Source organism: Ochotona curzoniae, unplaced genomic scaffold (genome assembly GCF_017591425.1).
Source record: "Ochotona curzoniae isolate NIBS_2020 unplaced genomic scaffold, NIBS_Ocur_1.0 contig_66, whole genome shotgun sequence".
In the NCBI taxonomy this organism is placed as follows: Eukaryota; Metazoa; Chordata; class Mammalia; order Lagomorpha; family Ochotonidae; genus Ochotona; species Ochotona curzoniae.
In genome coordinates, this window is record NW_024466512.1 from 15,402,530 (window position 1) to 15,429,387 (window position 26,858).

Genomic DNA, 26,858 nt, shown 5'->3' on the forward strand with positions numbered 1-26,858 from the left:
CAACAACGGCCAGCGCCGCCAGCGCCGGGAAGCGCCCCCAGTGAAAGCAGGCGCAGGGCCCGCCGATTTTCGCCCGGGAGACCCGCACCGGGCGAGGGGGGTGGGTGGGCAAGAAAGCGGGGAGGCCTGAGCGGGGCCCCCTTGGGCCGAGCCCCTGCTCGCAGGGCCCGGAGGATGGGCGCGCAGAGTTTGCTAAGGGGTCAACCCCCGGGCTGCCTGAACTGTTGGGAAGGGGGTTTGGGCCTTGAGCCGGCTCTCTCCAGTCGAACCGTGCCTGGCGCGGCGACCCACGCTCCCGGGGAAATCTGGGGACCTTGGGCATCACGTCATGTAGAGCCAAACGTCGGCGGCGAAAAGAGGCTTAGAGTAAAAAAAAAAAAAAAAAAAAAAAAAGCGCAAAATGAAAACAAAACAACACACACAAAAAAACACTCCCGTGGGGGAGCGGGCCGGACGAGGCGGGCTGCTGGGCCGGGGGCCGATCACCCACACGAAGTTGACTTTGGGGCGATCAGGGCTTCCGAGCACGTCTCTAGGGCCGGTGGGTTTGCAGCACGACCCTCTTCGCGAGAGGGGACAGGAGGAAGCCCTTTGGTTTCGCCAGCCTCTCGCGCCCCACTCCCCGCCCCGCGCGGCGCGCCCGGCTCTCTGCTTACGTGACTAGTGGCCACGCCGGAGCCCCGGCAAGGGGTAAACAAGGAGGTGGCGGCGGCCAGGGCGGCGGGGGGTGGGGCGGAGAGGTCTCCAATTGTCTGCGGGTGCCGGGCCGGGGTGGGAGGGGGCGGGGGACACGGGACGCCGAGGAAGCTCCGGTCGCCTCCTTCATATACCTCCTGGGGTGGGGGTGGGGGGTCAATTTGGCCACACGCTGCCAAGGTGCCCTCTTGGGTGCACCCCCAGGCAGAGCCGGCGCCACTGGGCAGACTCGGGAGACCCGGGGGGCGAAGGGGGCGGGGGGTGGCTAAAGAAATCGCGCCCCTCCCCCCCCGCAACAAAAGCAAACACAGCAAACAAAACCACGTCTTCATCCAGCTCCCCACCAGTTCGCGCTTTGGAAAAACTACCCTCCAGGCCAGAGCACACCCAGCTTCCCACCCCCATTCCCACCCTCCCCCGGTAAATAATCGCACAGCGATTCGTCTACACAGCTTGCAATGTGCCTTTCTCGCAGCCCAGGCACTCCGGGAAAACAGGCGAGAAGAGAAAGAAAAGAACGCACCCCCCCCCCCCAGCTCCCCACGCCAAGCCTCGTTTTGCTCTGAACAGCGCCGGCACAGACGCGCGGCGACACTGGCGGCTTTGATCGTGAAGGCCCCGTGTGGGTCAGCAGAGGCGTTTTTGTGCTTCAGCGTTGCCGTTGTTGTGGGGAGACGATACCTGACACGTTGCAGTCGCATCTCTCTCCCCCCACTCCCACCTCCCGTCCCACGGATCTTCCCACTGGCTCGGATACACGGACCGCCGCGGTTTCCTCCGATCTGTCGCTCTGTCTGCCTGGCCCCTTCCCCTCGCTCACATCTATTATTCCATGGATGGTGCCCGAGACGCTGCACACGCGTGCCCCGGTTAGGGCGCTAGGGCGCCTACCCGGGGAGGGCCGGGGGACCCCGCTGGCAGGGGCCAAAGGAAACAAATACAGAAAGGAAGCCGGGCCGGGGTGGGGCTCCCAGCGCTTACCCCCCTCCCTACATTGCTTTGCAACCTGAAGACGAGGAGGCGGATGGGGGCGGGGGGGGGGGGGAGAACCGGGAAAGCGTTTGCCTTCCTTAGCCCTGCGCCCTCACTCGGGAGCCGTCTCCAGGAAAATAAAGAAAACGCACACAACTGCCCCACACCTTCTTCGCCAACTATTGTTTCTGCGAGATCCCAAAGTTTCCTTCTCGCCGCGTCCCCCTCGTCAAGTTTCCCGGGCGCAGGACGGGAGGGTCCAGGACAAGCTGCTGGAGCTACCGGGTCCCGTGGCCTGTTTCTTTAGGGACGGGGGTGGGGGGGTTGGGGTGGAGGGACGATGGCACCCCAGGACGAAGGGCGCGCAGAGGGCCTGGGGTCGCGATGGCCGGAGCCCAGTCCTGTTGCAGGAAGGCAGGAACGCAAGAAGTAGTCAGGAGGGAGGGGGCAGCCGGCGCCCACGCCGGAGAGGCTGTGCCGCCGCCGCCGGTTGTTATTGTTGTGGTGCGCGCCTGTGTGTTTTCTTTCTGGAACCCCGAGCTCTGCCTACCGTGTCCAACTTTCGGCTTCTAATCCTTATCCTACCCGGGAACAAGCCAGAGCAAAACAACACTTGTCTGCACGAAGAGGTTCCCAGAAAAACAAAAACAGAAAAAAAAAAAAAATAGGGAAGAAAGGCACCCTCGGAGAGCTGGGCTCCGGACGCAGTTGTCAGCAAACGGCACGGCCCGCCGCGCGAGACGGACACACGGACGCCCCGCAGGCCCAGCTGCCCGCGCTCGTCTTTGTTACATCTCCGGCAGCTCTGGGCGTGCGTGCGTGTCCTTCCCCCGGTGTCATCGGCTGCACCGCCGAGGGCTGCGCGCGCGCGCGTGTGAGTGTGTGTGTGTGTGTGTGTGTGTGTGTGTGTGTGTGTGTGTGTGTGTGTTGGGGACGGGGGGCGCGGGCCGAGCCGGCGACAGGGGTCGCCCAAGTCGGAGAGAGAGGAGCCGGGCGCCGTGGAAGAGCCAGGGGGTCCCCAAACTTACTTTTGTTTTCTTTCTCGATCTGCTCCAGGTAGCTGGCGGCCTCGAGCAGGATCTGCACGTTCTGCAGGAAAGTGTTGATGTGCTTCTCCATCGAGTTCTCGCTGGTGTTGAAAATGTCCGAGAAGGGGCACCTGGGCCTGCCCCCCGCGGGGTCCTCGGGCTGGACCGGGGATTGGGGCGCGGCCGCGGCGGGGGCCAGCCCCGCGCCCTCGCCGCGCGCCTCCTTGCGCGGCCGCCCGCGTTTGCCCATGGAGGAGCCGGGGGTCTGCTGAGCTCGTCCGCTTCGGGGCAGGAGGAGTGGCCGGGGCCCGAGCGGCAGGCCCCCAGGGAGACCCGGCAGGCTAGGAGCGGAGGAGGCGTCGGAGCGAGGAGCCGGCCCGACTTCCCGAGGAGGCTGGTGGCGTGCAGTTGTGTGTGCGCGCGAGTGTGCGTGTGTGTCGGTCTCGCTGTGGGTCTGTGTGTATGGGAGATTGAATGAACCTACAGGACGGACGGAGGCGCTCTGGCGCTGGGTCCTAGCGCGAGCCCGTCGCCGGCGGAGCGGCCACAACGGAAGGTGGAGACCTGAGCGGCCTGCCTGCCCCCGCCTCGCCCCGATCGCGCTCGCTGCGCGGAGTGCACCTGCAGAGGGAAACAAACTCCTGAGATGGTTGTTTTCTTTACAGAAAAGAAAAAAGCAAAACAACGAAAAAAACCAAGAACCACCCTACCTCTAAAGCAGTCCCTGATAATGGTTGACTGCTATCACTTTTTTTTTTTTAATAAAAAAAGCAACCCAAAACCATCCCATGTAACCTGATGCTCGTCGTTCGTAACACACACACTTCTACACACAGACCTCCACAACACACGTTTATTCATTGCACACCTATATACACTCCTTCACACACACAGTCCCCCCAATACACTGCTGTCTACACTGTGTACACTCCACACACACCCACACAGGCAGCCACTCCTGCGCACACCACGGGACTCCTACACACACACACCTTCTGACACACACACTTCTACACAACACGCGTGTGTACAGAGGCTTCTACACACACTTCCTTAGCCGCTCTACGCTCTCACAATGTGGCATGCGCATTCCTGCACAGCTCTCCTCCACACACTCACACTTAGACACACACACCTGTGCGTGCCTCCACAGTCTAGTGAAGCCCACAGGCTGCCCAAGGCCTGGTTACAGATGGATTCAATCCTTCTTCCTCCTTCACATGCAGTCTTTTTTTTTTTTTTTTTTTTTTTTGCCAGGAAGGGGGAGGAGGCGTAAGCATCTCTCTCCACACTCCTCCCCAGCCCTGGTCCAGCTGTGTAAAGCTCACTCAGGGTGCCCTGCACCTGGCCGCCTTTGATTTGACAGGGAGGCGGGAACTGTGGCGCTGGAACCACCTCCCCTCCCCTCCAGCTGAATTCCTACTTTTGGCTCTGAAGCCCCCTGCCTCAGTTGACACGGATGTTTTCCAGCCGCGGGATGTGGTGGGGGTTGGGGTGGGGCGGGGAATGGGGGTGACAGCTGAGGGCTGCTCTGCAGTGCCCTAGCCAAGAGTTCAGACCCCAGCTCTGCCACATACAGACCTAGTGACCTCCGTGACCTCGGGCGAGCTCCTTAACCTGTCGGGGGCCTAAGCTCCCCGCCCCCCGAAATCTCTGAGGTCGTGTGGGTTGTATTTGCACTCAGCAGGCTCTGGCCCTTAGGACTACAGTTCCTTCCAGCCCGCACCCTTTGATAGATGTGACTGTCATCCAGGAGAGGAGCGGGCGCAGTGTCTGTACCTCTCTGGAAAACATCTCCACAACAAGCTCATTGCCACCCAGGAGACCTCCTCCAGGGGACCCTTTACAGGGCGGACTCAGCGAGTGGCGCCCCCTGGAGGTGTGCGGTGCTCAGCCGGCCCAGAGGCAGCCACCAAGGCTCCCACTGGAAATGGGCTTTGCTGCAGCGAAAGTACACTTCTTAGTGTTGTCTTACAATACATATATAGGGCCTTCCAGAAAGCTCCTGTGGACTTTAAAATCTGTAATAGCCTGTTGCAGGTGTGACAGAATAAAGATTGGCATTTTAAAGCCCATGTATTCACATCTGGGGCTACAACATAATAGTGCACATACTCTTTGCTCACTTTCCATCTTGTGACAGATTTGGCATGGTTGAGTTCCACTTGTGTATGCCAGTTTGACCAGGGCAAAGTAGAAGCTTCTAGAAGCCACGAGATACAAGTTCATCTTCCATTATCAAAAACAATGGCTGACCCTTTGCTTCTGTCAGAACCACAACCTTGAGTCATTCATGTTCGAATGTCTGCCAGGAAAGTCTAGTCTATGCAGCTAGCTTCACCCAATGCCGTTTTGCAAAACCTGTCACTTCCTGACCCAAAGGAAAGATGATAAACAACGAACCCAGAGAAAATCTTGGTTTCTCTTTAATTCCTCTGTGAGAAGTGGGATGGGTCCCATACAGGATACTTCAACACACGTGTGTGTGTGCATGCAGCACTCCCAAACACAATGCCAGGGCAGAGCAGCCGTGCTTGGTAATTATTTATTTATCCTTATTCCATTGCTCATAGGTCTGTGAGCTACAGAGCCCAGCGGGAATCTTCAAGCTGGGCCACGGAACCAACCAAAGCCAAAATAAACAATGGCCTGAAGAAAATCTACAAAAAAAAAAAAAAAAAAAGTGCTGATTTGCACTATTCCCACAGTTGGCCACAGCCCCCACTGCCATTCCCATGGAAAACACCCCGGCTGGTGCCAAACCAGGTCTTCCCCCCTTCATAGGGGGCATTGTTTTTTCTTATTATGTGAGTTCTTAGCCCCAGACAATGGCACCGCAAGAGACACAGAGGAGGCAACAGAACTGCCTTTTTGTTCCATGATGTCTACGCTGTTGTGCCCCCAGAGTGGCGCAGGTGGTTCAGTGGCATGCACTCATGTTGGTACCATACATGTGGAACCACCAGTGCGCCCAGCTGAAGCCCGAAGCCTCTTCCTTATGTGTTTGTCAGAGCCCATCGAGTGTTAAATCATATCAACATCACATTGCTCTCTCTCTCTCCCTTCTCTCTTTCCAATCCCCAATTAGCAGATTTCTCTAATAGAGTTGGCCCCAACAGAAAGAATGATGTTAGGGGGCTTATACCACAGGACAGGCATCCAGGATGCCGGATTACAAGCTCCGTCCCATTCCCAATTAGCTTTGCTTCCCAGGAGAAGCCATTCAGATCCTCTGCAGCCATCCTTCTCCCTTCCCTTCCTCCCCAGCTTTGATTCCAGAAGTAAACAGGCTTCTTTGGAAATTGCAGGGACCAGGTAGGGGATGAACACAAAGCTGACCTCCTAAGCAGGTGTGAACTCTGGGAGAGAAAAAGCAAACATGCCCAATGAGGTCAGCTGGCTGCTCCCGGTGGGCCTCAGCTGCCTGGCAAGACCATTCAGGCCTGGCCCTTGGTTTCCCAACCTTCTGAATGTCCCATCGGCCTGTTTGGTAATATTTTTCCACTGGCCTTGTTTGCATATTAAAGAAAGATTGTTCTCTCTTTTATTTACCTCTCTCTCCCCCCAGACATTCTATATGCTCACATCAAAGGAGTTGTTTTGCCTATAATTATGTCTTTATGTACACAGAGGCTGGTTAATTACTGAGAAGGCAATAGAAAGGTCGCCACGGAGACCGGCCCATCTTCGCTTTCGGATGGGATGTTCTTCTTGCCGTCACGGGTCGTTTGGGCCTTCTGGCTCCCGAGCTCTGCCCTTCCTCCCTCACCCATTCTTTTCTTCCTATCACTCCAACTCTTAGCTTTTCCTTGCGTCATGATGGAGTGTCTCAGACAGATAGCCCTGTCCCTTGCATTGTCACTCATTGTCACATACATCCCGAGCCCCACTGCTGGGCTCTCCCAGTCATGCTGGTCCTAAATGCCTTCCCCTTTGAAAAGGAAGCAGGCATCTACGCGCTGCAATGAGGTTCCCTGGCCCTTCTCTCTGCTGGTCTTAATCCAGCCTTCAACTGTTAGAAAGGAGGGAGAGTGGGTTAGAGACTGCACCATAGAAGCGGAGTGGCTGCTACAGAGAGAACTAGATGGTTCTGCTTGTCCCATTCGCTGAAAAGTGCTGACAAGGCCTCCTCCTATCACTCCCCCATGCCCTCACCTCCACCCACACACTCCCCAGTGGGTGTAGCCTTGGGCAGGGGATACACAACCCCCATCAGACAGTGGAGCTCCTTGGAGCCACCCGCTCCCAAGACATTATCGCCGCTCTCCTGGATTGGGCACACTGGACCGCTGAGTCCGGCGAGCCCTTCCTGGGACTTCCCGTACTTATTCAGTAGACCATAAACTCATCAAGGGTAGAGGGCATGCCTCTCTCCCCTGGCAGCTCCAGCCCCTGGCATGCCACATGACACATGCCTGACACCAAGTAGCTGGGTGGAGCTTCAGAGCTGACCCTTTAAGGCTGCCTTGCTCCAATGTGGCAAGAAGAAGCATCTGACGTTGTCTGAAGAAAAAGAAAAAAGATTCCTGCATCACTAACATTAAAATTTAAATATCTAAATGCTTTTATGTGAATAAAGCCAAGAACCGATCGAGTCACATGGCCGAGGTTCCCTTACCAAAAAGGACAACTCAGCCGTCCTTTCCCCTGCCCTTGCTGTTGGTGACCGAGCTGCTGGTGACACAGGACTCCTCTGTAGTGAGATGCCTCGGATGGAGAATATTCAAAAGTTTCCTAGGCCACTAAGGTATGATTCCTCCTAGGGACATTTGGCATGAAAGATGGGAGACATCTTATGTTGAGGGGAGCCGTTCCTTCTGATGAGACCCTGGACATCAGGAGCTGAGAGTGCAAAGCAGCTGGTGGCCGAGAGAGGGTCTGCTTGTGTGTCATTGCTGGCTGAACTGCTCATTCACGGCCGCTGAGCCTCCCAGAGTCTCAGGACTGTCACCTGCTGAGTGGGAAGAGTGATGTTTGCCCTGCTTCAGGGAGATGCGAAAAGGACTTTGGAACCTTGAACGTCTTGTGTTGTGTCAAGAGTCCTGGCAGCTTTTCAGATAAGACAAATGACCACCAAGATGGGACCAAGAGTTCCAAGACCAGGTTGGGGCCAACTCTTCCACTGCACTCCTGTGGGATTTTTTGGAAAAATAATCTTGTCGCCTGGAGCAATAGGGCTATTGTCCACCAAGAGGAGGTTCCACTGGCACAGACGTTTGGTGTCTTCTCCATGCCACACACTTCCTTTGATTCACCTTAGGTCAGCATGACCCTGTCTGCTGGAGCTGTCAGGCCAGCATGGCACCCGTACTGGACTGGCAGAAATCTAGCCAAAAACGAAAGAATTTTACCAGGTTTATTAGGTCATGGGAAAAGCTTATATCATATTGGAGCTTTCTTGAAAAGCCAAAAAAAGGGGGGAGGGTTCTTTAAGAAGTTCTGGGGGTCCAGGATGCCCATTAATAAACAATAACCTGCCAGACAAATCAATCTACAAAGCAGTACTTGCCCCGCCCCCCACATTGGAAGATGTGAGAGTAATTGCAGAAGTTTATGGAAAAGTGAATCTGAAAGGTAAGTCAGGGCAGATGTTTGGCCTGGAGGTTAAGACCCCGGCTAAGGCCCGAAGCACCTGGCTCCCACACATGCCTCTGCCTTCCTGCCAAGTCAGATCCCGCTCCCACGAGTGGGTCCTGCCAGCCACGTGAGAGACCTGCACTGAGCTCCTGGCTTCTGCCATTGCAGCCATGTGGGGAGTAAATCAGAACATATAAACTCTCATTTCCTTTCTTTTTCATTTCTCTCTTTCTTTCTCATTCCTTTGGCTAGAAAGGCACAAAACTATGAAATCCAGGCATAGTATTTATAATAATACACACTTTCCAGGAACTTCTTGATGATTCCTCAGCAGCAAAATTGGCTGCTTCTAGTTCCTGCCCTCCTGCCTGGAGCCCTGCCCACCACACCCGATTTCCTCACCTGTACCACTTGCTTTCTCTTTCTCTTTTTCTCTGCCTCCCCTGCAAGCCATCCCGCTCGCTGTCCTGCACCAGTGTGCAGCTCACACTGGGGAAGCAGCTGTTCACTCAGAGCACAGCAGATAGGCGAGCACGTCCTTAGCATCCACCTCCATTTGTTCCACTGGAAGACACAGAATCTCCCACGTGCCAGGCTCGTGCTGGGACACAGCAGTGAGCCCGCGGCCGTGGAGCCCACCCGCAGGAGCTTGATTTCTTACCAAAGTATGCACATGCACATATAGGCAGACACCCCCAAAGACAGGCTCAAGAACTTCTGTGTTTTTCAACAACGAAATGTAAACTCCAAGTTAGGGCCACAGTTCAGGGTCTCGCGTAGATGACAGGGACGAGGGATGTGCTGCTACAGGGCTCATGAAATCATTTGGCTGGGTTCTGCCAAGGCACCTGCTGGTGGAACTTGGAAGTTGGTAAGTCTGGAGCAGGCTAATGTTTTTCTTTTTCAAATAAAATTATTTAATTTTATTATAGAGGCAGATATACACAGGGAAGGAGAGACAGAGAAAGCACTTCCATCTGCTGGTTCACTCCCTAAATGGCTGCAATAGCCAGAGCTGAGCCAATCCGAAGCCAGGAGCCAGAAGCTTCTTCTGGGTCGCCCATGCGGGTACATGGGCCCAAGGCTCTAGGCCATCCTCTACTGCTTTCCTAGTTGCATTAGCAGGGAGCTGAATGGGAAATGGAGCATTCAGGACATGAACTGACACCCATATAGGATCCCGGCACTTGAAGGGAGAGGATTAGCCAATTGAGTCATTGTGCTAGGTTCCCTAGTAGGCTAAATTCTAAGCTGATAATTTTATGTGGCCCCCAGATGATGTTATGCAAAAATCAAATGGCCCTTGGCAGAAACCCAGCTCTGCATCCCTGTCTGGTACAGCATAAGAACAATCCAGAAAGAGTGAGGAAACCTCAGTGGTGTTTCCTTTGTCTCTCCTGTTGTTTATGTAGGAAATTAGTACTTGTTTGCACACAACGGACTGCTTAATGTTTCCAAGTAGTAAGATGTGTCAAGTTTTGTATCAGAGCTATTCTTACTTTCCAAAGTTTCATATGTCATTCTAATGAACAAAAAGTCCAAAGATTTTGCAGAAACCTGTGTGCCTTGCCAGAGAGTCACGTCAAAACAACTGTCTGAAATTATAACCTACCTGGAGAAGACAGAAACATAATCAGAGGCTGTTTCCGTATAACTACACCCTAAAAACAGCCACCCCAGACAGGCAGGCACAGGAGAATAACACGTTGGCAAACAGTTGCAAGGATTCGCTGTAGACTTTTGATACTTAATTGCATCATTGTTAAAGTAGAATTGAATAGACAATCCCGAACACAGAGGCTGGGGTTGGGAAGGTCTCCATTTCCTGGTTCCCTTTCCATTCTTGGGAGAGCTGGGCTCTGTCCTATCTTATGTTGACCTGATGCAAAGGCAATGTTTTCTTGTCTTGTTCATTTTCATCTCACATGCTTGTGACTGGAACACTTTGGTGTATATTATGAATACATGGAATGGCCCAGGACTGTAACTAGGAGTTAGCATTCATACAAGGCTTCAGATATTCCAGGATCAATTCCATTTCCTCCTCATAATCACTCCAAGAGCTATGAGATATCATCACACACACACACTCCACAGAAAGAGTGAGGTAGTCTAAGCGCCTTAACCCAGAAGGCACTGCTAGTAAGTGGCAGGGCTGGTGCTCCAGCCTCATCCAGCAGGACAGCAGGGCATCCCTTCTGGTGTATATGACCCCCTGACCTTCATTTAGTTCTGTTCGGCCAGAAGTAAATGGGTATAAATGTATGTCCAACTAAATGGGTTGTATGCAGTCTTGCTGAGTGGGTTTATGTGTGTAACAACAAGACTTGCTCCAAATTCCCACTAGAATATTTTTTTATAATCACAGTATCCTGCATTTTCCCAACCCAGACTGTGAGTTCTTCCATGGCTTTATGGCCTCCCCAGCAGGCCTTCCAAGTACCTGACGGGTAGTTGCCCAGTGCTCACTGTCAACCTCCAGAAATGCCACAAAGGACCAGCACAGGGACAGGCAGTCCTCATAGCGTTGTCAGCAACCTCCACTCAGCACGCACAGTGCCCACACAAAGGGTCTGTCTTCCCTGTTACATGAAGGGGAGGATAGACACCAGGCTGTTACAGGAAGTCGTCAGAAAGTACCTGCAGGTGCCCACTGGGCCGAGAATAGTGCGTCTGCATAAGGGCAAGGATAGCACCCACAGAGGACTGATGCTCACCTGCTGCTAGGAGCATCAGATTTGTCAAATGAAAATCCAGGATGGCCAGCTAATTTGAATTTCAGCAACCAATAATATTTTAATGAGTATGACCCATGCAATATTTGGAACATGCTTAGGTTAATAATCTCTCACTGACATTTCAAATTTAATTGGACATCCTGTACATTATCTGACCCCTGCATTGGGAATCCTAACTTGGAATGATTAAATCAGAGTGCCTGGAAATGGGACCCAAATACCAACGATCTAAGAAGACCTTTCAGTCCATCCTGGTATAGTAAATGTATTTGATGGACACAGGAGAGCAAGTAGGGGCTGGTCCAGAGCAAGGAAGCCAAAGTAGAGATGGGATGAGGACACGTGACGAATCTTACCCGCCCAAGCTTCTGCCTTTCTGGAGCTCTGTGGGCCACTCCTCGAGCCCCAGCCAGTCAGAGCTGGAATGGGCTGGCCTGAGCTAGAAGCTGTGGAGATCAGAGTGAAGTCTGCCTTTGAGAAGTGGCACAACACAGTGGTCACAAATATGGGATTAGAGGCAGGTAGAGATGAGTCCAAATTTGATTTCTGTCATTTACTTTGGCACATAAACTTTGGCAACTTGTATTACCTCTCTAAACCTCAATTTTTATCTGCAAGATGGGAATGATAATTATCCTGACCTCACACGGTTATTGGGAGGATCATGGAGATAATGCCCATAAAGCACTTTGCATGGTTCCTGACTTAGACGGAGCTTTAATAAATAACCACTATTATTTCGCTGCAACAGTTTTTCCCAAGAAGGGAAGTAGACCCTCCTACTCCAAGGGTCTGCAGACCCTCTGAGTCCAAGGCAAAATGAGAGCAGAAGCTGATGGTCCACATAGTACATCTTAGACCCCCTATTCCCACCTTTAGGCATTTGAGATGGAATATATAGGCTGAGCTTATTAAAATTATATTGCTAATAACATAATGGAAAGGGGTGAAACAGGCAGAAGGGACCTGACCCCCAAATTCCATTTGTAACTTTGCCAGTAACTAGTTATGACCTTAATGCAGGCCATTGTACCTGTCAGAGTTGTTTCTTCATCTGTGAAATGGGTATAGGCCAAATGATTGCATCCATCAGTAACGCTCTGGGTTCAGTTCCCTTGTAGAAAACCTGCCCTTGGGCCCGGCGCAGTGGCGCAAGTGGTTAAGGTCCTTACCTTGCACACCCGGGATCCCATATGGGCGCCGGTTCTAATCCCGGCAGCCCCGCTTCCCTTCCAGCTCCCTGCCTGTGGCCCGGGAAAGCAGTCGAGGACGGCCCAAAGCTTTGGGACCCTGCACCCGCGTGGGAGACCCGGAAGAGGCTCCTGGCTTTGGATCGGCATAGCATCGGCCGTTGCGCTCACTTGGGGAGTGAATCATGGGATGGAAGATCTTCCTCTCTGTCTCTCCTCTCTATATATCCGCCTTTCCAATCAAAAATAATAAAAATAAATCTTTAAAAAAAAAAAAAGCTGCCCTTGTCTGCACAGCCATCCCTTCCAGAGGGCTAAGTTTCTTTCCTTACCTATACCCAGGGTGAAGTGGGGGTCCTGGAGCACCCACAGGTAACAGAGCTTGGAGAGTTGTAAGTACCCTGATTTGGCACTTACTTGTTACTTATTTGGAAGGCAGAATATCAGAAACAGAGGGAGAGAGGAAAAAAGGGGGGGGCATTGCCATGGGCTAAGCCTCCACTTGTGGTGGAATCCCATGTGGGTGCCGAACCAAGTCCTGGCTGCTGCACTTCCAATCTTACTCTGCTTATGGTCTGGCAAAGCAACAGAGGATGGCTCAGGTCCTTGGGTCCATACACCCAGATGGGAGACCTGGAAAAAGTTCCTGGTTCCTGGCTCCTGGCTTCAAATTCGCCTGGCTCCAGCTGTTGTGACCATTTGAGAAGTGAAGCAGCAGATCGCAGCTCTCTCTCACTCACTCTCTCTGTCTCTCCTTCTCTTTGTAAATCTCCCTTTCAGATAAAAATAAAATAAAGCTTTAAGAGAGAGAGAGAGAGAGAGAGAGATCTTTCATCTGCTACTTTATTTCCTAAATGGCTGCAATAGCCGAGGCTAGGCCAGAGCAAAGCCAGAAGCCAGTAATTGCTTTCTGGTCTCCTACATAGGTCACAGAGGACCAAGTACTTGGGTCATCACCCATGGCTTTCCCAGTCACGTTAGGATGGGAGCAGGGCAGCCAGGTCTATAAGTGACACACTACTATGAGATGCGGGTGTCACAAGCCAAAGTTTAATTCACTGTGTCACAATGCCAGACCCCTTTTCTTCAAGCTTTGCTAACTGTTCAAAGAATTGAGGAACATATTGGTGTTTATTGCACTTCTTGGACTTCTTCAAGATGACTCAAACCTCACTGATACTGACCATTGTCAAAGTCCGTGGGGTAAATGGAACTGAAATGCAAAAGGGCTATTTTGAGGGTGTCGGTGTAAGGCTGCAGCCCCTTGGCCTCCCTGGAGCACCCTCCATGCACCTGTTCTTTTTCTTTTAGGTAATCCTTTCCTAATCCTTTTTCAAATTTCACCTGCCATTGAAAGTCCACTGCTGTTGTCATTTTTGAAGGACAAACCTGTTTTTCAAGTGATAATTGCATGGCCATCTGTCTCCATTATCCACCCCGTAACACTCCCCCACAACATACACACTCACCCCCATCTTTCTCCAAATCCCTGAACAACCAAAACAATAGAGTACCAAAAGACAACATGTTTGTTCCCTATCAGGGTGGACCTAAACGCAAACTAGAAACCTAAAGAAAAGTCTTCTTCAGATTTGCCCAAGTTTTGTTTTGTTGTTTTGTTTTCTGTCAACAGGGCCCAGAGTTGGAGAAACAGCTGTCCCTTACCTCTGATGAGGAAAATCGTTCTGTTTGTGCTGTTTCCAAGGAGGAGTTGTGTCAGTTCATCTTCCGGGAGACATAACTGGCCAGCCTTCGCGCTGACGGGTGTTCTGAGAAAACTCTGTCTTCATTAGGACATGAGATAAATTCCTAATCAAAGTGGTCACGGACTCCTGTGGAAGCTGTTCAGGAAACCTCAGGAAAACACAGTTAAAAAACACACAAACGAAAACTATGGTTCAAAGGAAACTCATCCTTTACTAATAAGATTCAGATTTATTTCTGATTTGATTTTGATAACTTTCCTCACAGAAAGAAATATAGTAAGAATTTAGGCAGCACCTCCAAGAGATCAAAGGTGGGGGGGGGTTGAGGCTGCAGATAGTCCCTTTTGGGGGGTGCATCAGCTGGCAGTTGGAACTGTGGCAAGCAGGAACCCACAACCGGTCTTGTAGGTGTTTCTGAGACAGCCCTTCTGAGTGTAGAAGCTGTCAAGATTCGGTACCCTTTGCCAGGGCTCATTTTCTTGTGACAACAGACTTATCCACAGAGGAGGATCTTTGAATACTGCAGGTTCAATTTTATTTCTGGAAAGATGGGTCCAAAATATCTCATGATGACATTCGCTTAGCAAAGGGCTTTGAACACTGAAAATGTTTGGTAAAAACTGGAATGGTACTGGAATTCCAGTGGTTTTTCTGCTATGGTTAAGAGGCACAAATAAAAACAGAGAGGAAAGAACTTCTACTTCCAGGAAGATGGGAGTTGACATACTTTCCTCTGTTCCTTCTAAACACAACACACAACCTTGGACATTATGTGCAAAACAAACAGCAGAAATCTCTGGAAGGCAGAGCAAGAGAGAGCCAGACTGGTTGGGGATTGCAAACCCAAGCAATGACACAGCGAAACTTCTCTGGTTTTATTTATTTATTTTTTGCCTCCTAAGTACCAGATACAGAGTTAAAGAATCTGGCAACCTGGACACACCAACAAACAAAAAAAGGCCAACAAAAGCCTGTTTTCACAAGTCAGAGGACCAGGAAAGGAACAACCCAGCAGGACAAAAATGTTTAGATAATAATCACTCTACTCTAGCCAAGCACCACAGACATATGGTGACCTCACCCACACGCTCACTGCAGAGGCCAAGTGGGAAGCTTGGACCTCCACCCTGGCCAGCTCTAACAAGGCTGTTCGCCTCCACCACGTGAGATCAGAGAAGGCAGACCAGCAAACAGGACCACCAATCCTGCCAGGCGGTAATGAGAGCCCCTTGACCTCTATTAGGACAGCCTTCAGAGAGGACTCTGCACATTCTTCAAAAATATACACTTTTAATTTCTTCTTAAAGACTTAGTAATTTATTTGAAAGTCAGAGTTACAGACACACACACACACACACACACAGAGAGAGAGAGAGAGAGAGAGAGAGAGAGAGAAAATGAGAGAGAGAGAGAGACCTTCCATCTGCTAGTTCACTACTCAGATGTCCACAATGGCTAGAGCTGGGCCAGACTGAACCCAGGAGCTAGGAGTTGCACTCAGATCTCTCATGTAGATGACAGGGGACCCAAACACTTGAATCATCTCCCTCTGTTTTTCCCAGGCCACTGCCAGAGAACAGGATCAAAAGTGGAGCAACTAGAACACAAACTGGCACCCATATGGGACGCTGGTGTAGCAGGTGGCAGCATTACCTGTTCCACCACAATGTCAGCCCCATCTCTGCACATTTAACAAGGCGTTATCCTCAATCAGCAACAGAGGCTACTACAGGACCTTGCACTTTTATTTCTATCCACCATGAATGTGAGCCCTCCTACCCACTTCCCCTGTCATAATTGTAGCAGGAAAAATCATGTGGACCAAAGGGCTTAAATATCATGCAGTTGCAAGTGTTTGGCACGGTGGTTATGACTTTACTTAGGATACCTTCCTTATACATGGTAGTTCTGGCTCCATTCCTCCTTCCAGCTGCTTGTGAGTGTCCGCTCTCAGAGGTAGCTGGTGACTGCTCAGGCAGCCGGGTCCCCACATGGGTATATCCAACTTGAGGTCCTGACTCCTGGCCCAGGTCCAGGGTATTTGAGGAATGAACCAAGTGGGAGATCTTCATGTACCTCCTTTGCTGTCTACCTTCAAATAACCATTTTTAAAGCTAAGGTGATCTAACCCAAGTGAAAAAAAACATAATAAATAAATGTTGGAAGGAGAGACAATTGGAGAGACATTGTTTAAGGAATCAAAATTTCAAGTAGCTAGAAAGAGTAAAGTCAAGAGTTTCGGCGTACAACAGAGCGATCTTAGTCAAGAGCAATGCACTACACTTGAAAGTTGTTTTCTCCCCACAGAAAAGATAAACATGTGAGATGGTGCATAACTTAATTGCACATATTTCAAAACATCCTATGGTGCAATATTCACATATGATTTTTTATTCGTAATGAAAAGTTGGTTTAAAGATGGAAGTCAGCACCTACATAACAGAGATGTTTCAATGAATACTTATAAACACGTTGGAGACACAGTTTTTAAAAACCTCAGCAAAGAAATAGCAGATACAAAGAAGAACCAAATGAAAAATTTTAAACTGAAAAGCACAATAACTAAAATAAAAGTCTCAGTGGATGAATTTAACAGTGCAGTGAAGACAGAAGGAGCAGTTAGTGAACTGAAAGGCAGAACAATAGAAAAAACAAGTAATGAACATCTGAGAGAAAGTTGTTAGGAAAAATGAACAGAGTCCAACAGATACATACAAGTATAATGAATTGTCTAATAGTCATGTCATTGGAGTTTTGAGGGAGACGAACAAGAGGGGTGTGTAAAAAAAAAAAAAAGACTTGAAATAATGATGGAAAATTTCCCAAATTTGTCAAGAGACATATTTTGCAGATTCAAGATGAGTGAGCCCCAAACAAGATTAATCCAAATAAATAACATAATGCAGTTGCAAGTATTTGGCATGCCAAGAAATAACATAATTAAAGTTCTGAAAGCTAAAGACGAAGTCTTGAAAGCACCCAGAGAAAAGTAATACTTTACCTTTAGAATAAGACATATGACACCAACATCACTGAGGGCCAGAAATAAGCGGTATGAGTTTTTTCAAGTGCCCAAAGTATTGTTGCCTGAAACTCCTATAGCCAATGAGAATATTCTTCAAGGATGCAGGGACCATCAAGATATTCTTAAGTAAGGAAAAAACTAAGAAAATTTAATAGTGGTAGACACACCCTAAAAGAATAGCTTGCATAAGTTTTCAAAATAAGAATGAAGACCTCTAAAAAATAAATGCTTATTTATTTTTATTTATTTAAAAGGAGGAGAGACGGGGCGGGGGAGAGAGAGAGAGAGAGAGAGAGAGAGAGAGAGAGAGAGGGAATCTTGTGTTCTTCCGTGTGTTGGTTCATTCCCCAAGTGCCTGCAATAGAGCAGGGCAGGTCTGGGCGAGGCTGAAGCCAGCCAGGAACCTGGAACTCAACCCTACTCTTCCACATGGGTGGCACTGACTCAGGTGCTTGAGTCACCTCCTGCTGCCACTCAGAATCTGTACGAGCAGGAAGTGGAATCAGAAACAGGACCAGCACTTGAATCCAGACACATCAACACAGGCCTGGCTTAATCATTACACCAAATCATTACAAAACTCCCCAGAGAGGATTTTTTTTTTAAAGGACTCTTGGAATATCAGGAAGAAAGGTAGGTCACAGTAAGCAACACAGTAGGGATAATAAATACACTAGACTTCCTTTCTCTTCATGTGTGTGAGGGAGCTAGCCCAGTATGTTATGAGTGGGCGAAAGCAAAGAGAAGTGAAGTTACTACATTTCAACTCATAGAATGATGATGCCAGCAGACACGAAGAAGTTACGTGTCTAGAGCATAATGCGGAGGTAACTTCTTAAAAAGTCATATGAAGGTATCAGAAATACATTAGGGAAATCACAATAGAATTCTAAAGAGTAAACTCATATATCACCCACAGCGAGTCAGGAAAAAGAAAATAGGCAATCAAAAAACAAAAACTGAAACGGCAGACTCAAGTCCAGCATATTCAAAATTACATTAAATGTCAGTGTTCTAACACAGAATTATAATACAGAGATTGACAGTCTGGATTAAAAAAATGTGACCATCTTCACTGTCCCTAATAACTTACTCCAAATATAACTATGCAGTCCAATCAATAAAAGAAAATGAAAAAAGATATGTTATAATAATAATATTTCAAGAATACTGGGGCCCGGAGCAATAGCCTAATGGCTAAATCCTCACCCTGCATGTCCAGGATCCTGTATGGGTTGGTTTGTATCCTAGCTACTACACTTCTGATTCAGCTCCTTGCTGTGGTCTGGGAGAACAGTTGAGGGTGACCCAAAAGCTTGGGCTCCTGCTCCTACATGGGAGAAGCTCCTGGCTCCTGGCTTTGGATCGGCTCAGCTTCAGTCATTTGGAGAGTGAACCAGTGAATGGAAGATCTTTCTCTCTGTATCTCCCCTCCACATATCTACCTTTCCAATAAAAATAAATAAATCTCTAAAAAAAAAAAAAAAAACCCAGAGTGTTGATAGGGCTATAGAAATACCAGATAAAATAAATTACAAAACAAAAAGCACCTCTAGAGACAGAAAGCAATATAAAGCATAATATAATAAAAGGTTCAAAAATAATGAAGATGTAACAACTCTAAATGCCTATTCAGTAAAAATATAAACAGAAAAAATGTGAAGTTAAAACTAAAAAGAAGTTGATCAGTCCACAGTTACAGATGTCTCAACAGCTTTATCTTAATAATTGACAGAATAATTACAGTGATAATCAGCAAGGACGTGGAAGGATTCAATAACGTCATCTAATGGACAGTTATCCAACACTCTGTGCAGCTATAATGAACACAGTTTTTTAATGTGACGAGATAGACCTTTTGATAGACTGCAAAACAAAACTTTAGCAAGTGCAACACAATTAAAATCCTAGAGTATGCCTTTCAACTGCCACAGAATCACACTGGGAATCAACGATGGGACACAACGGACACAGCTGAACCAAGCAGGGGAGTGGCCTGCACCCCTCCTCAGAAGAGTGCCTGAGCTTAGTGCCTGCTCTGGCTCCCTGCAGACCCCAGCACGCAACAGTTACTGCTTAAACAGTTACAGTCCTGAAGGGCCCAGCACAATGGCCTAGTGGCTAAATCCTTGCCTTGCATGGGCTGGGGTGCTGTATGGGCACAGGTTCGTGTCTGATTGTTTCACTTCCCATGTAGCTCTCTGCCTGTGGCCTGGGAAAGCAGTAGAGGATGACCCAAAGCTTTGGGCCCCTGCACCTGCGTGGGAGACTCAGGAGATGTTCCTGGCTCCTGGCTTAGCATCAGCTCAGCTCTGGCCGTTGCGGTCACGTGGGGAGTGAACCAGAGGAAGATTTTCCTCTCTGTCTCTGCTTCTCTCTGCAAACCTTTTTCCAATAAAAACAAATAAAATAAAATAAAACATAGGGGGTCCTGCCACCCATGTGGGAGCCCTGGGCAGAGCTCCGCACTCCTGACGCAGGCCTCCAGCCCTGCTCTGGCCAGGGTGGGCATCTGGGGAGTGAACAAGTGAACAAAAGCTCTCTCTGTCATCTTCCTCTCTCTGCCTCCCAAGTAAATAAATAAACTTTAAACTCTCCAAGCATCTGCAAACTAAACAATACACTTCTTTATAATCCATGGATCAAAGGGGATGCCACAAGGGAAATAAAAAAGTACATTTAACCGAATGGAAATTAAAATGTATCAAACATGATGAGGAAAGCTAAAACAGAGCTGGGACAAGTTTATAGCGCTAAATGAATGTCAGAAAAGCTAGAAAGTCTCAAAGAAATAATTTAATCTATCCCCAAGAACCTGTTAGAAGGCAAAAATAAAGCCAAAGTAAGTAGGAGGAAAAGAAAGAAGGACAAACGGTGACCACTGGGACGGGTAGGCCATGCGTGGCGCGCCAGTTTGGGATCTGATCCCTCTGCTCGGACCCAGCTTCTTGCTGACACGTTTGAGGCTGAAGCACCCTGGTTCCGGCCACCCATGAGGGTGCCCCAGCACCAGATCAGGGCTCTCAGCTTCGGTCTAGCTCTGCCCTAGGCACTTGGGGAGAGGGGAGACTGTGCTCTCTCTCTCTGTCTCTGTCTCTCTCGACCTTTCAAATCAATAAGAATAAATATTTTTGAAAATTTCAAAACTATACATGAAAGAGGAAGTCTTTACCCAACGATGTGCATAGGGCTAGTCTACACATATGCCAAAAATAAAAAGAGAGACATAGTCACAGATGGTAACACTCCACATAGTAAAGATGTTAGTTCTGTACAACTGATACCCAGTTTTAATGTGTTCCCTGTGAAATCAAGCAAGAGCCATGGGAATATAAACACAATTGTTCTAACCTGTTGCCATAAAGGCAGATGAATTAGAGCTAGTAAAACCACTCTGAGGATAAAACAGGCAGTTGTGTGTCCAGGAAAGGCCAGTATGAGGGTTCCCTGTGGTGACACAACTATTCTGTGTCTTCTTGATGTTACAAGGTGTTAAAATCCTGGTTGTGACATCATCCAGTGGTTTTTCAGGATTGAAGACCTGGGGCCAGATTTGGGTCCCTGCACCACCGCGGGAGAGACCAGGAAGAAGCTCCTGGCTTTTGGCCCAGCCCTGCCCTTTGTGGCCATCAGGGAAATGAACAAGCAGATAAAAGCTCTCTCTCTTTCTTTCTGTCTCTCCTTCTCTCTTTTATTACTCTGCTTTTCAAATAAACAAATAGATCTTTTAAAAAAATTTTTTTAAATTATTGAGGAACTAGGTAAAGTGTAGAATTAATAGTCAGATTTTTTTAAAAAAAAATTAATTAGCTTAAAAAATAAACCCAGGGGGAAAAAAAGGAAAACAGAAATCAAAATTATCCTTGAAAGACACAAGCATATCCACCACTCATCAGTAATGAATGTGTACACCAAATTATTCACCATTCTATTCCGCTTCAACTGGGTAGCCTCCGACACAAAAAGAGCTCAGATTATAGGTATTCATAATATATGCATATATATATGTGTGTGTATATATACACACATATATGAAGACTTATTTAAAAGAAGAGTGGCAGAAAGAGAAAGAAAGAGGTGTTTCTTATACTAGTTAATTGCCCAAATGCCCCCGAGACAGGGCTGGGGGCTGAGGCCCGAGCCTGGAACTCCATCCCATCTTCCATGTGGATGTGCAGCCGTTTGGAGAGGGAACCAGTGGGGGAAGATCTCTCTGTGTCTCCTTCTGTCCCACTCCCTGTGCTCTGCTTTTCAAATAGATAGTTAAAAAAAAAACTAACATTTTCAAAATAAGTACATAGTTATCAGAGAAATAAGATAACACAACTTCTCCAAACCTCAGTTGCTACTGACAACATTTTTGGTTGATACATATACACGGACACACCTAGTTTTCCATTTGAGGTTCTTCTCCACCCTTCCAGGGTAAAGTAAAAACACGCTAAGTGAAAAAAAAAAAAAAACATGTATCATCAGGATACAGGAGCTCTCTGTGCAAGGCCCTGTGTTGCATGTCCGTCTAAAAAAACTCCTTTGTACAAGAAGGCCCCCCTAGCCACCAGCACTCATGCTCTGCATACGTACATATAGTACATACACGCATGATCTATGGTTATGATTTTTAATGGAAATGGTAGACTGCACACTCTAAGTTCTTTTCACTCAAAAATCAATTCTGAACATCTTTGCAGGTCAACAAATAGACTTTCCTAATATTTCAATGGTTGCCCCATATTCTATGGTATGGTTGCGCCACCATTTATTTTACCAGTCTCCCAATAGGCATTTAAATTGCTTTCAAACATTTTCCCCCTCCTCTGTAAACAAGGTTCCGATAAACATCCTGTCGCAAAATCTTTGCCCACATCCTTAATTATTTCCTAAGGACACATTCCCAGAAGAGAATAGCTGGATATACGCTTGCACAGCTTGAAAGTTAGAGAAAAGTTTGCCAAATTGTCGATTCTCTGTTGTGTGTGAAAATCTCCATTTCCCAGCCCAACTCCTTGCACCCGTCCACCCACTCCCACACACCAACACCCAAACACCCACACACCCACTCCCACACACCAACACCCACACACCCACTCCCACACACCAACACCCAAACACCCACACACCCACTGCCACACACCAACACCCACACACCAACACCCAAACACCCACACACCCACTGCCACACACCAACATCCAAATACCCACACACCCACTCCCACACACCAACACCCAAACACCCACACACCCACTCCCACACACCAACACCCACACACCCACACACCCACTGCCACACACCAACATCCAAATACCCACACACCCACTCCCACACACCAACACCCAAACACCCACACACCCACTCCCACACACCAACACCCAAACACCCACACACCCACTGCCACACACCAACACCCACACACCCACACACCCACTGCCACACACCCACACACCCACTGCCACACACCAACACCCACACACCCACACACCCACTGCCACACACCAACACCCACACACCCACACACCCACTGCCACACACCAACACCCACACACCCACACACCCACTCCCACACACCAACATCCAAATACCCACACACCCACTCCCACACACCAACACACCCACACACCCACTGTCACACACCAACACCCAAATACCCACACACCCACACACCAACACCCACATACCCACTCCCACACACCAACACCCACACACCCACACACCCACTGCCACACACCAATATCCAAATACCCACACACCCACTGCCACACACCAACACCCACACACCCACACACCCACTCCCACACACCAACATCCAAATACCCACACACCCACTCCCACACACCAACACACCCACACACCCACTGTCACACACCAACACCCAAATACCCACACACCCACACACCAACACCCACATACCCACTCCCACACACCAACACCCACACACCCACACACCCACTGCCACACACCAATATCCAAATACCCACACACCCACTGCCACACACCAACACCCACACACCCACACACCCACTGCCACACACCAACACCCACACACCCACTCCCACACACCAACACCCACACACCCACACACCCACTGCCACACACCAACACCCACACACCCACACACCCACTCCCACACACCAACACCCAAACACCCACACACCCACACACCAACACCCACACACCCACACACCCAGGGTCTCTACAATTGGATGGTACTCTCACTTAAAAGGGACCGATAACTAAATTCTGAAGAGCTTGTAGCTGCTGTGTAAGGTTTAGGCTGATGACCCATCCCAGGACACTTTGCCCTGTAGACATAGGTATCTTTTTTTTTTTTTTAAGATTTATTTATTTTTATTGCAAAGTCAGATAAACATAGAGAGAGGAGGAGAGACAGAAAGGAAGATCTTCCATTCGCTGGTTCACTTCCCAAGTGACAGCAATGGCCGAGCTGCACTGATCTGAAGCCAGGAGCAGCTCTTCTGGGTCTCCCATGCAGGTGCAGGGTCCCAAGGCTTTGGGCTATCCTCCACTGCTTTCCCAGGCCACAGACAGGGAGCTGGATGGGAAGTGGAACAGCCAGTGCTAGAACTGGCACCCATATGAGATCCTGGCGTGTTCAAGGTGAGGACTTTAGCTGCTAGGCAACAGCGCTGGGCCCCAACATAGGTATTTAAAAAGACCACTCTGCTCAAAGACTGGGGACACTGGCATGAGATGTCTCCTAGCTACCACCATCATGGTGGACAGTTTTCAGGGAAGACAGTTTACTTTGGGAAAGGAGTAATTCTATGAAAACTGCCAACCAATGGTGCCAATCCATCCAGAGTGACACACATCACTGTTCTCAGGCTTCCAGGGTCATCAGCTTCAGTGTTGACGGCGTCTACCAGTTCCGGTACCACCTTCTCCCGAGGAGACCCCAGCCCTGCCAGCCTCTGTCTCCTGGGGCCTCCCTGGGCCACTCAGCCAGGAGCTCCAAATCTATACCACTAGATCTCTGGCATGGCAGCCCTGGAGCTGCATCCAGCGAGGACAGAGGTCCCCAGACCAGGGAGCTGAGGGCCTGGGGGCTACGTCCCCTCATTGCAGGCATGGCTGAGCATGGGGAACGAGGCTGCTTACCTGCCTGTGGATCAGTGTGAGCAAAGGAAGAAGGGAAATCCTATTCTGAGCCTCTTCCAAACTCTTATGGTTGGACAGTGAGAGAATGGCCCATGAGGAAGACAGCTTTGAGTCCTTGGCTGAACTTGTCTTGCATTGCCTGTCCCTGCTCTCCTTAGGAACTCCTATGTCGCAAGCACCACTATGGGGTAGGCACAGGTCACTTTATTGGCATTAACTCAACCCATGAAAACGTTTTAGTAGTTTTTCCATTTTACTGGTCAATGGACCCAGGCACCTAGAAGTCATGAGATGGCTCACCTCCCACAATGGGTGAGTGGTGGAGCTGGGACTCTTACCTTAGCAGTCTGACCCAAGAACCCATGGATAGGGACCAGGGACTGGGCACTGAGCAGGGACCCTGAAAAACTGAGTCTCCCCCAGCTGTAGGCGACTACCTGGGTTTCTTTGTACTTAGTCAAATGTTACGCTGCTGGGAGAAAAGCAACCAATAGCTGGTAGGCATCATGGGTCTGGCTAATGCCAAATTTGTGTTAACTATACCTGTATGCCGGTAGAGTTGCTTGTTCTTTTATTTTCTTTATCTTTTAATGACAAGAAGGGAAGGGCCAGGGCACGCCACCCTGGTCCCCAGGTGTAGATGTTGCAGATTGTCCAGGGAAAGAGGTCTGGGGTATATTAGGTTGGCAGTGGCTGATGGCTTGTTTGACAGGAAAGGAATAATTTCTTCCGTCAACCAGGTCATGGTACTCGTAGATAGGCAAGGGAGCTGAGGCAGAGTGGTTTAAGGTATTAGAGCTAGGGCATGTGGACCAGGCCAAGGCGACCATCTGTGTAGGAATCCCGGGCTGGGCTTAAATAGCATCACCCCCCACCTGCTGGCATTCACAAACGCTGTGGTTAGGGGGCATGCCTGGCTGAGCTAGGCCACAGTACCTACCTGTGAATGTCAGAGCAAGGGATGGACCACATCAGGCTGGGCTGCAGTACCCACCAGAATGCAAGAGAATTGAATCTGGGGGCAGGTGCTATAGGGGACTTGTGGGCTCACCTCAGTGAGACTGTAGCACCTGCTGGTTTACAGAGAAAGCCAGCCCTGTTAAGCTGGACCACAGAACTCACCTGACACTTATAGAAGCTGGGCATGAGAGGAGCTAGAGACAGACTGTAGCACCTGCTGGCACATGCAAAGGCCAGGACTGAAGGCAGATCATACCAATCAGGACTACTGTACCTGCTGACACACGTAAGATCCAGGGCTGGGAATAGGCCTGGCTGGGAAACATGGGAAACTCCTCTGTTAGGCCACAGCTCCAGCTGGTAAGTATGAGAATGTTCCTACCCACTGCAGGCCAGACCAGGCTTGGTTGCAGTTGGTATATATGTGAGCCAGGTCTAAAGGTGGACCAGGCAGGATCAGTCCGTAGGCATGAGTGAAAGCCAGGATGGTGTAAGACCTGGCCAGGTTGGACTGCAACACCCACCAGTTCTCATGAGGGCTGGGGGTGGGTCAGCCTGGGCTAGGCTGCTGCTCCTGCCAATAAAAGCTGGGACTAAGAGTGGCTGGGGTGAGCCAAGCTGTAGCACCTGCTAGGGAATGCTGAGATTAGAGGCAGATCATCTCAAATTGGGCCACAGCACCTGTTGGCACACATAACAACCAGGTTTGGGGGTGGGTCTGGTAGGGGAATTCAGTGTCTCCCTACTGCGGAACAGGCTAGGCTGGGCTAGTTGTTGTACCCACTGGTGTTCACAAAAGCCAGAATGGGTGCAGGCCAGTCAGGCTAGAACACAGCACCAGCTGGCAGGTGCTGGAACTGAGTGCAAGCTATGTCTGGCTGGACCACAGTAACCCCTGGCAGGTGCAAGATCCAGGGCTTAAAGCATGCCTGGCAGAGGAACTGTGGGCATTCCCCTGCTAGGCTTTATCTACCTCTGGTAAGCACAAGAACCAGGGCTGGAAGCAGGCCAACCTGAACAGGGTGGTGGCAGCTGTTGGCATATGTGAGGGCCAGGTCTAAGGGCAAGTCTGTCTGAATTAAGCCACAGCACCCATGGGTATTCACAAGAGATTGATGGGATACAGACTGGGTTGGACTAGGCCACAGCAGAGGCTGGCACGTGCAAAAACTGGTTGAGGGCAGGCCTGGTGGGGTTATTGGGAGTTGTTCTGACTAGGTTGCAGCACCTGCTAGTATTCATGAGGATTGGGTCTGTGGTGAGCTGGTTAGGCTGGGCTGCACCACCTGTCGATTCACATGATATGGGCTGAGGCAGAACTAGGCAGCTGCATCCACTAGTATGTGCTTTGGTTGGTGCAGGTGACAGACCAAATCTGATTCTGCATTGGCTGATGGACACAAGAGTTAAGCCTAAGGCCAACCTTAGGCAAGGTTTCTTGGGGGATTCCCCAGCTAGACTGCTGGACTCAGACCCTGGCCACAGGGAAAATCACAGGATGTGTGGTCCGACATGTATCAGCACCTCAGTTGCTGATGCCTGTGCAGTGGACAACATGCCCAGGTGCACACGGCGACGTGAGAGCCAGCTCATCTAGGTCTCCAATGTTGACTGCCACATTGGAGAGCGGAAGGCAGAGCAGGCTGGACAATACTCATGGCCAAGTCTAGTGGCATGTTTCTGGCTCCTTGGGTGCCATAAGGTTAGACTTTGTCAACAACAGATCTTGGGAAGATTTTCTCAATTTTGGGGCATCATCAAATGGCCTGCCTTCATCCCTAGGTGCTGATGTAGTTTGACAACACGGAGTAGCCTCTTTCTCCCCTATGGACAGGAGAGAAATCAAAGC

General features: G+C 49.5%; 1 protein-coding gene across 1 annotated transcript in view; it reads right to left on the reverse strand.

Annotated features, from left to right (window-relative positions):
* MXI1 (MAX interactor 1, dimerization protein) overlaps window positions 1-3,155 on the reverse strand; it is a 75,777-nt gene extending 72,622 nt beyond the window's left edge. The window contains exon 1 of the mRNA XM_040992130.1: window positions 2,697-3,155. Coding sequence (XP_040848064.1) covers window positions 2,697-2,946 — 250 coding nt within the window. The 5' untranslated portion in view covers window positions 2,947-3,155. The remainder of the gene's footprint in view (window positions 1-2,696) is intronic.
* Window positions 3,156-26,858: the final 23,703 nt, after the last annotated feature.